The sequence below is a fragment of the Rhinopithecus bieti genome, unplaced genomic scaffold (assembly GCF_001698545.2).
Source record: "Rhinopithecus bieti isolate Rb0 unplaced genomic scaffold, ASM169854v2 scaffold_15643, whole genome shotgun sequence".
Lineage (NCBI taxonomy): Eukaryota > Metazoa > Chordata > Mammalia > Primates > Cercopithecidae > Rhinopithecus > Rhinopithecus bieti.
Window position 1 is genome coordinate 569,780 of NW_016808215.1, and position 10,496 is coordinate 580,275.

Below are 10,496 nucleotides of genomic sequence, written 5' to 3' on the forward strand. Positions count from 1 at the left end.
AAAAAAAAAAAAAAAAAAAAAAAAAAAAAAAAAAAAAAAAAAAAAATCTCCTGTGAAGTGAGAGGAAAGGAAGGCAGAGTCCCACCAAGCCTTTTAGAGTCCTTTTGATCCTGATAGGGCCACTTCTGGACCACACAGCATCTTTGTGGGAATTAGAAAAATATACCCCTTCCTCTGGTGGATGCAGCCGCCAGTCAGGGTCTGACTGGGTTTCAGCCCCCTCTTGACTCTCCACCCTCAACCACATGCTCTGAATGCCACAGCAGCCCAGGTAGCCTAGCTGAGACCATACCGGCATTGGGATTGTCCAGATCCAGTCTCAAATCCCAGAGTGGCTAAGCAACTTGCCCAGGTCACACAGCAGAGAGGAGGCCATGCAGACTTTCCAAAGCTCAGAACTTAATGGCTTTTTGTCCAGGTGATTCTTAGGACTATGGGTGTATACTGGGAGGGGAGGGGAGGGGAGTCGGGGGAAGGGGAGGGGAGGGTATAGAGGGAAAGGGACTGAATATCATGGAAACCTCCATGGTGGGGTTTTAGAACTAACCCACCCTTCCCCATAGGCAGGCTGTGAATGCCACCGGGCACCTTTCAGACACACTTTGGCTGATCCCCATCACATTCCTGACCATTGGCTACGGTGACGTGGTACCGGGCACCATGTGGGGCAAGATCGTCTGCCTGTGCACTGGAGTCATGGTGAGTACAGCCCCCTTGGGGACCTGATCCCTATCCCAAACTGGTCATCCTCTGGCCCCAGGAAGCCATGGAGGCAACACAGGCTCTCAGGGACAGCTCCTGAGAAACTTGAGTGTCTGGGGCGCCCACAGCCCCATTCTCTCTTCAAGACCAAGATACTCGCCGGTAATCCCAATATTTTGGGAGGCCAAATAGAGTGGGAGGATCATTTGAGCCTGAGTTTGACGTTCCAGTGAGCTATGATCATACCACTGCACTCCAGCCTGGGTGACGGACTGAGACCCTGTCTCTTAAAAAAATAAAATAAAAAATCAGACCTAGGAATCCAGTCCCTAAGGCCTTGCTCACTCTAGAACCTAGGGCCCCAGCCCTTATCCTCCTCAGGGACCCAGGCTCCTGACTTCCCAGCCCCATTTTCTTTCAGAACCCAGAAATTGTCTCCCAGCCCCCACCAAGGGTGTAGAGTCCAGTTATCAAGTGCATGCCTGTGGGGCCAGGCTACCTGGGTCCAAATCCTGCGGCTGCCACTTCCTGGCTGGGGAGCTCAGGCGAGCCACATGATCTCTCTGGGCCTCACTTTCCTCCTCTATAAAATGGGGATGCTGATGCTAGCATGCTCCTCATGGGCTTGCTGAGATGATTAAATGGGTTCAATTACGGAAAGCGCTTCCAACAGTACCCAGCCAATAGGAGGTGCTCGGTAAGCAGGTCTGGGGGCGCCCAGGCATCCAGCCACCTCCCCACCAGCTCCTGTGCCCTTGAGGATGAGGCAGAGTCTCTGCAGCCTGAGTCAGCCTTTTCGTGAACCCTGACATCCGCCTCCTTCCCTCCATAGACCCAGTCACTCAGGTCCTCCCACCCAGCCCTGGCCCCTCTAGAGACCAGCACCTAATGCCTTGGCCTTCACCTCCCTACAAGATCGGGTTTCCTTCACCCTCTGGGATCTAAGCCACCAGCACTCAGCCCAGATGTGGACCCAGGAAAGACATATTCATCCCCCCAATCCCTGGGTGCACAGGTGAAGGATGTGGTGACCTTCACTCCCCCAGTGGTGAGTCTTTAGAGCAAGGGAAGAGGGGCAGAGACTCAGTTAGGGAACTGCAGTGCCGCTCAGGACCTCCTCCTTCACTTGACAAAAGGAGAAACCGAAACCTAGAGAGATAGGGCAATGCGCACTTGAGCTCACAGCCTGCTGCTGGCAGAAAGGTTCCATGGCACAGTTGAGCCATAATAGCTTACTTTTTTTTTTGAGACGGAGTCTCGCTCTGTCACCCTGGCTGGAGTGCAGTAGCGCCATCTCGGCTCACTCTCAGCTCAGCCTCCCAGGTTCATGCCATTCTCCTGCCTCAGCCTCCTGAGTAGCTGGGATTACAGGCGCCTGCCACCACACCCGGCTAATTTTTTGTATTTTTAGTAGAGACGGGGTTTCACCATGTTAGCCAGGATGGTCTCAATCTCCTGACCTCGTGATCCGCCCACCTGGGCCTCCCAAAGTGCTGGGATTACAGGCATGAGCCACCACGCCCGGCCCATAATAGCTTACTTTTACTGAACACATACTCTGTGCCAGTCTCTGCCCTAAACACTTGCCAGGGGTAACTCATGAAATCCACTGAGTAACCCTGTCGAGGCCATGCCCATTTCACAGATGAGACACTGAAATACTGAGAGATTAAATAATTGGCTCAGAACTGGGACTGGAACCCAGGCAGTCCACTGGAGCCAGTATTTGTGACTGGAAGTTGTTCTGGGTGATCAAAAGCTGAAACTACAGGGTGGGGGATGCTTCCTAGGACGATTCATTCTAACTAGGGGACAGGTGAGCAGGTGCCACAAGCAGCCAGGAATCGGCAAGGCCATGAAGGGCCAGGAGCATTGGGAGAAGGAAGGGAGGAGAATGAGTGTTTGGAGGAAGGTGCTCAGGGAGGGCAGGCAGAATGGAGCCAGGGCTGAGTTGTCTGGGTGAGAGGCGTAGACCTTGGAAGGCCTTGGTAGCCAGGCTGAGAAGTTCAGGGCAGTGGAAGCCTAGGAGATTAGAGGGGGCCAAAGGGGTTAGGGGAGGATGAGTGGGAGGCTGGAGATGGTCCAGGAGAGAGAGGACAGGGCTGGAGTTAGGAAGAGGCTGTGGAGGTGGGAGAAGGAGGGACACCCTCCATAATGCAATGGCCAACCATGTCAGCAGTGAGGACCCAGAGGCCTGCCCCTGGCTCAGAACCCAGCCTTCCTCTCGCTCTTCCAATCACACCCCTAATGCAAGAGGCCATCCTGCGAGTGTGAATACGACACATTAAAGTTGGTCTCGTACATAGGCGATTTATGATTCTAGCTCCCCCATTCTGAGCTGGGACCTTGGCTCTCCTCTCTGAGCCTGTTTGCTTGTCTGTCAACTGGGGATATTGTGCTTGCCTTCTGTGGCTGCTGGGAGGGTTCAAGGAGGAAGTCGGTGGCACAGCCTCATGCCACAGTACCTGTTGTGCCCACAGGGGGTCTGCTGCACAGCCCTGCTGGTGGCCGTGGTGGCCCGGAAGCTGGAGTTTAACAAGGCAGAAAAGCACGTGCACAATTTCATGATGGATATCCAGTATACCAAAGAGGTGAGGATGGGCATGTGGCCCCCGTGGCACACCCCTCTTTCAAGAGGCAGGAGTCCAAGTCCCCCCACTTCCCCTAGGACCCAAGAGTCCCAGCCCAAGCCCTGCCTTCCCAGAACCGTAAGGTCTCTCTCCATGGACACTGTGCCACCCACCCCCAGATGAAGGAGTCCGCTGCCCGAGTGCTACAAGAAGCCTGGATGTTCTACAAACATACTCGCAGGAAGGAGTCTCGAGCTGCCCGCAGGCATCAGCGCAGGCTGCTGGCTGCCATCAACGCGTGAGGGCGCTTTGTATGCACATGTGTCCATGTGCACCCATGTCCAAGTCACCTCTCTGCACGGCTTGTGTGTGTGCGTGTCCATGCCCGTCCAGGTCAGGACACCCAGGTGTGGTCTCACTCAACAGCTCGTCTACCTGGATCTGACCATGCATGACTCTATGTGTCTGTGCTGGTTTGTCTTTGCATATCTTGGCATGTCTGTGGACCTGGGGACCTGGGTTTCTACTGGGGATGGGGGCTCATGGGGATGTGCGGTGCGGTCATCCCCTCCCACTCTCTCAGCTCTTTGACAACGTTTTGTCTTTGTTTTGTTTCTTCATGTGCCTCTCCTCCCTTCATTCCACCCCTGAGCTACAGCCACTTTCAGGGACCAGGCTTGTAAAACTGACTCCCCACTTCTTCCCACAGGTTCCGCCAGGTGCGGCTAAAGCACCGGAAGCTCCGGGAACAAGTGAACTCCATGGTGGACATCTCCAAGGTACTAGGATCCCATGGGAGGAGGTCTCGAAGAAGGGGGAGGTTGGGGCCACAGGGAGGGAAATCTGGCTCTAGAACAGGGAACTTTGGCAGGAGCCTGGCACACACAGGCTGTCAGTAAAGGTCTGTGGTTGAATGAAAGAAGGAAGGAAGGAATGAATGATGCAACACAGAGCTTCTTACATTCATGCAAGGAACAGATCCCTTACAAACTGAAAAAAAAAAAAAAATTGCACAAAGAACCCCAGTGTTTGGTTTCAAATTATTTTTATTGTTAAGTTACTTACATGTGGACGGATATAAAATTCCTTCCAACTACAACTCATACAATAAAACCAAAGCAAATTTACAAACCAAACCCATAGATGGCAAAACCAATACAATTAAAATGAACAACACTGACAAGGACACAGGTGACGTTGTTTCCGCAAAACTCAATCTCTGCTGCTCTTGTGGAGGGGTGCTCAGGGCCACAGGGACTTCCATGCAAGTTTGCCTGGCCAAGGCGTGACTCAGCTACCCGCCCCCTTCTTCTGCTGAGACCACTTGATTTTGCCGGTGCTCAGGGACAGTGATGTCACAACACCCCCTTGGCCTGGCTCACAGCATCTTCTGCTTATCCAGTGGTGTTTGCTTTTTCTCGTTAGCCCATGACAGTTCAAACAGTGGCCCCTGGCACCAATGCCATGGTAAGCACGGTCACAGATGCAGGCCCCAAAACCGCATGGCAGGTCTCAGTGAGGAGGCGGTGGCCCAGATCTGCAGGAATTGGCAGGCGGTAATTTCTGAAGGTTATCAAGCCAAAAACACAGAATTCAAGAATTTCCACAGAAAATCCACAAACCCTCAGGGATCAAGCTGTGAATCCTAGCCAGAGAGTGTAGTAAAAGACTATGTGGATTTGGAAGTCAGGCATCATCCATGCTACAAACATTTAATGAGTACCTACTATGTTCTAGGTCTTATTTCAGGAGCTGCTTTGGGCATGTCATTTAACGGTTCCATCTTATAGCTTGTTTCCTCAGCTATAAGATGGGAACAGGATTCCCACTCCCTGTGGCTTTTAGGAGGATTTTAAACCATACAGGGAAACACCTGGGCAGGTAGCTGGGAAGTGGTACATGGTAACAGTTATTTATTTTATTTTATTTTTTTTGAGGCGGAGTCTCGCTCTGTCGCCCAAGCTGGAGTGCAGTGGCCAGATCTCAGCTCACTGCAAGCTCCGCCTCCCGGGTTTACGCCATTCTCCTGCCTCAGCCTCCTGAGTAGCTGGGACTACAGGCGCCCGCCACCTCGCCCGGCTAGTTTTGTATTTTTTAGTAGAGACCGGGTTTCACCGTGTTAGCCAGGATGGTCTCAATCTCCTGGCCTCGTGATCCGCCCGTCTCGGCCTCCCAAAGTGCTGGGATTACAGGCTTGAGCCACCGCACCCAGCCGGTAACAGTTATTATTGAGGATAATCCTCAGAGGACCACAAGGATGTAGTCAATATTGGTTCCACTGCCTTACGCTATGGAGCAGGCAGGGGTCGACCCCACCCCTCTGACACCTCTGATCCTCTCCTCCCGCCCAGATGCACATGATCCTGTATGACCTGCAGCAGAATCTGAGCAGCTCACACCGGGCCCTAGAGAAGCAGATTGACACACTGGCAGGGAAGCTGGACGCCCTGACTGAGCTGCTTAGCACTGCCCTGGGGCCGAGGCAGCTTCCAGAACCCAGCCAGCAGTCCACATAGCTGGTGAGGGGGCTGGGACTTGGGCAGGAAGCCATCCTGGAGGAAGGGTTCCTGTGGCCAGCACCCTCTGTGGCCAAGGGGGCGGGGGATGGCTGGGAGACACGGCCACCTTTTCCCGTCAGCTCTGGCACTGTCTGGAGGAGAGGACTCGGTTCGGGGCTGGATTGGCAGTGAAGGAAGATGGTGTTCCCTCTCCCCTTCACTGACCCTTGATGCCCTTCTCTCTCTTTGCTTGGTCTCTCTCTCTCTCTCTGCCCTGGGCACATTCTCTGGCTCTGTCTATCCAATGTCTCTGTCTAAATGCCCTCCTGCACCCTGGCCTCGGGGCCCGGAAACACCTACCCCCTGCCTCCCACCTCTGCCCAGCAGGTTCTGTCTGCACCTCCGTGTGTCCCACTCTCACTCTCCCTCTCCCTCTTCCTGACCTGCCTCTCCATCAGTCTCTCCGTCTCTCCAGGACCCACGGAGGAACCAGGCTACTTTCCCCAGACTGAGGTGATGCACATCGTCTCTGCCACTCCTGCCCCGGCCCTGAACAAAGCACCTCAAGTGCAAGGACCAAAGGGGGCCCTGGCTTGGAGTGGGTTGGCTTGCTGACGGCTGCTGGAGAGGACACTGGCTAAAGTGGGAAGGCCTTGGCCCACCTGAGGCCCCAGGTGGGAACATGGTCACCCCCACTCTGCATACCCTCATCAAAAACACTCTCACTATGCTGCTATGGACGACCTCCAGCTCTCAGTTACAAGTGGAGGCGCCTGGAGGCCGGACTCCTGGGTCCCTGTGGGAGAGGGTACTAGGGGCCCGGATCCAGGATTCTGGGAGGCTTCAGTTACCGCTGGCCGAGCTGAAGAACTGGGTATGAGGCTGGGGCGGGTAGGAGGTGGCGCCCCCTGGCGGGACAACAAAGAGGACACCATTTTTCCAGAGCTGCAGAGAGCACTTGGTGGGGAGGAAGAAGTGTAACTCACCAGCCTCTGCTCTGATCTTTGTAATAAATGTTAAAGCCAGAAGTTGCCATTTCTCTCTAAACATATCTACACTCCTAACTGGCAGACCATCCAGTGGAAGACTGCTGCCCTGTTTGAACCTGTCTCAGAGGCCTCCTCCTCTAAATGCCCTCTCAGGTCTGTAGGCTGGGCAGTCCTCAGCAAACCCCTGCCTAGATCTGAGGCAAAGAGCAATGGCTTTGAACTCAGACAGATCAGGTTCCAAATCCTGGTTCTGCCATCCACTGGCTGTGTGACCTCGGGTAAGTGGCTTCACCTCTGAACAGTTTACCTCACCTGTAAAATGGGACTGTCTCCCCATGGGACTGCTGTGAAGATTAAAACATGGAGTAGCCCAGAGGCATTTAGTAGGAACCAAATATGTGAGAAAGAATCTTTTTTTTTGAGATGGAGTCTCGCTCTGTCACCCAGGCTGGAGTGCAGTGGCACAATCTCGGTTCACTTCAACCTCTGCCTCCTGAGTTCAAGCGATTCTCCTGCCTTACCCCTAAGTAGCTGGGATTACAGGCACCTGCCACCACGCCTGGCTAATTTTTGTATTTTTAGTAGAGATGGGGTTTCACTATGTTGCAGAGGCTGGTCTTGAACTCCTGGGCTCAAGCAATCTGCCCACCTCGGCCTCCCAAAATGCTGGGATTATAAGCATGAGCCACTGTCCCTGGCCAAGAATCATTTTATTATTGTTTTGATTTTCACACACAATGCGTGGCTGCCCTTTTTCTGATTTTTTGTTGTTTTTCTCCCTCTATTCATGCCTTACCAGAATCTAGATGACAACTCACCCATCAAGAGACTAACAGAAGCCCCAAACTTCCCCAAACCACCCACATACCCATTTCACATCCGCTGAAGAGAGGATGTGAAAGAGAAGGGGGCAAAGGAGGGGACTGGCACTTCCAGAGGCCCTACTGTGTGCCCTGCTCTGTTTGTAAGTCACCATAACCATTCTCCTGACCCTCCTTACCCCACTGCATATATACAGAAACTGAGGTTTCAAGAGGAGCCAGGCCTCCCCCTCAGGCCCCCAGCCGGAAGCTAGGAATCCGGGCTGCAGAGCCCAGATTTACACCCATCCCGCCCCACTGCCAAGGTGAGTCAGAGGCAGAGTGGCCTTGGGCCACAAACCCAGGACTGACTTCCCGCCGCAACTTCATTCCAGCTTGAGGGGCTGATTCATTCTTGCTTCCCTCCTCTTGAGGGGAAGATCAGGCTGCGAGTCATCCTTTTCTGCTGAGCTATCTTTGGATTTCCCTTAAAGTCCACAGCCAGCCTCGCCCCTTCATCCCTGAGAGCTAAATTGGAGGCTCCGCCATGAACTGCCCTTCCTCTGGAGGCCAGCCCACCTGGGGAGTAAAGGCAGGGACTCAAGAAAGGAACTGGATGAGACCTCCAGATATTGCTGACACCCTTCCCCTGCAAGAAGCCCTCCTGGCAGTGTTGCCAAAGCCCCTGCCAAACTCATTCTTCTGGGACCTCTCTTTCCTTGCCTCCACTCCCTTTTAGCTGGCAAACTCCTTCCTATGCCTCCTTTAGGCCTCAGCTAATATGTCCCCTCCTCAGGAGTCCCGGTCTGACACTCCTATAGCCTCATAAACCTATCCCTATCACAATAACAACATTGGGTCTGGCCAGGCATGGTGGCTCATGCCTTTAATTCCAGCACTTTGGTAGGCTGAGGCGGGCAGATCACCTGAGGCCAGGAGTTGGAGACCAGCCTGGCCAAAATGGTGCAACCCTGTCTCTACTGAAAATACAAAAGTTAGCTGGGCGTGGTGGTGCGTGACTGTAATCCCAGCTACTCGGGAGTCTGAGGCAGGAGAATTCACTTGAACCCAGGAGGCGGTGTTTGCTGTGAGCCGAGCTCGTGCCACTGCACTCCAGTCTGGGTAACAGAGCAAGACTCCATCTCAAACAACAACAACAAGAACAACAACAAATTAGCCAGGTGTGGGGGCACACACCTGTGGTCCCAGCTACTTGGGAGGGTAAGGTGGGAGGATCACTTGAGGAGGCTGGGAAGTCGAGGCTGCAGTGAGCTGTGATCGTGCCACTGCACTCCAGCCTGGGTGACAAAGTGAGACCCTGTCTCAAGTAATAATAATAATAGTAGTAATAATAATAATAATAATAATAATAATGGGTCAAGCACCACGCTAAGCCCTTTTAATAAGTGATCTCACAAAAGGAGGCAAGGTAGGCACTGTTGGTCCCATTTTGCAGATGAGGTAACTGCCCAAAGCCACAGCAAAGCAGTTTGGAGCTAGGATATGACCCAGGCAGCCTGGCCCCAGAGCCCCAGCACTTAGCCACCTGGCCCATTCAGACACTCAGGAGATCACCACATTCTGTTTTCATTTGTGTTCACGATGTCTTCAACACCAAGGGCCTGGCGTAGACAGGGCCTCAGTGAATGTCATTAAACGAACCCTCTGAATGCCTGGGATGACCTGAAGTCATCCTATGTTGGTTTCAGCTGAGGCAAGGTCAGAACCAGTGAGAAGGGGTTTTTGACTAAGAACCCAGGAGAACATACACAAGATCCTGTGTTCTGAATTATCTCAGATCTGCCCTGGGCCACCTGCCCTCATTCTCCACTGTGGGGATCAGGCCTGGATGCCCCCACTTGTGGCAGGTTTTGCACCCCCCTCACCAAATCAACACTTCCTGAAGGCCCTGAGCCAGGAGCTGGGCTGCAAACATGAATCAGAGGGCTCTGTCCTCCAGAGGCTCAGTCTCATGGTGATTTTGGCTCTTTCCCTCTATTTCTGCTCTGCCTGCACTCCTGTGAGGACTGGGTGGGGGAAAGGAGGTCCAGAGAGGGGCAAGGGCTTTCCCAGGGTCATACAGTCAGTCACGGGCCTTTCCCCTTCATGAATCCCCCGACTGCCCCTGAGGACCTTTCTAACACCCACACCCTTCCCATTCCTCCCACTGCCCTCCTGTCAAAGTCTAGCTCTGAGTCCAGCTGCTTTTTTTTTTTAAGAGACAGAGTCTTGCTCTGTCACCCAGGCTGGAGTACAGTGGTACAATTGTAGCTCACTGCAGCCTCGAATTCCTACACTCAAGTGATCCTCCCGCCTCAGCCTCCCAAGCAGCTGGGACTACAGGTATGCGCCACCATGCTTGGCCCTCTTTTTTTCTTTAACTGACATACATTTTAACATACAGTAAAGTACAGAAGTTGTAAATGTAATCTCAATATGTTTTTTTAAATACATTCACCTGAGTAGCCATCACTCAGATCAAGCTAGAAGTGTCTAGCCCCCTAAAGCTCTCATTTCCCTCCCAGCCAACAGCCCCCTTCATCCCAGGAACCACCATCCTGACCTATCTTGATTCCTTTCATTCCACTTCGAACTTTGGAAGGAACCCTGCTGCACGCCCTGGTGTGTATCTGTGTCTTGGGCTCTGCAGGATGGTGGTGAGATTCAGCCACGCTGCTCATCTTTTTCATGACACAGTAGTAATCCATTGTGTCAGTATGCCCACGAGCCTCACCCGGGGGGCTCTGCAAGCTCAACTCTGCAAGACTCTCTGGTCTTCTGGTCTCCCCTTCTCTTCCCTGTCCTGGCTGCTCAGGCCACTAGGCTCCTCTTCCTTCCCAAACTGCCTGCTGCTCTCCCCTCCTTCTTGTCCCATCCACTTAGAATAAAAATAAATATCACTAACATGTTTTCAGTTCTTTTTTGTAGAGATGGGGG

The 10,496-nt window shown here is 53.0% G+C and overlaps 1 protein-coding gene across 6 annotated transcripts in view; it reads left to right on the plus strand.

The window, feature by feature from the left end:
* The window catches only part of KCNN4 (potassium calcium-activated channel subfamily N member 4), a 16,581-nt gene extending 9,783 nt beyond the window's left edge, over positions 1 to 6,798 (plus strand). For 2 of the 6 annotated variants that reach the window (XM_017885905.1, XM_017885908.1), the window contains 6 exons: positions 564 to 699; positions 3,183 to 3,293; positions 3,371 to 3,570; positions 3,982 to 4,051; positions 5,624 to 5,791; positions 6,246 to 6,798. In XM_017885905.1, the coding sequence (XP_017741394.1) occupies positions 564 to 699; positions 3,183 to 3,293; positions 3,371 to 3,570; positions 3,982 to 4,051; positions 5,624 to 5,788 (682 nt within the window). In that variant the 3' untranslated portion in view covers positions 5,789 to 5,791; positions 6,246 to 6,798. Of the gene's footprint in view, positions 1 to 563; positions 700 to 3,182; positions 3,294 to 3,370; positions 3,571 to 3,981; positions 4,052 to 5,623; positions 5,792 to 6,228 lie in introns of all 6 variants that reach the window. The other 4 variants (XM_017885906.1, XM_017885909.1, XM_017885910.1 and 1 more) reach the window with 4 other exon arrangements.
* Positions 6,799 to 10,496: the final 3,698 nt, after the last annotated feature.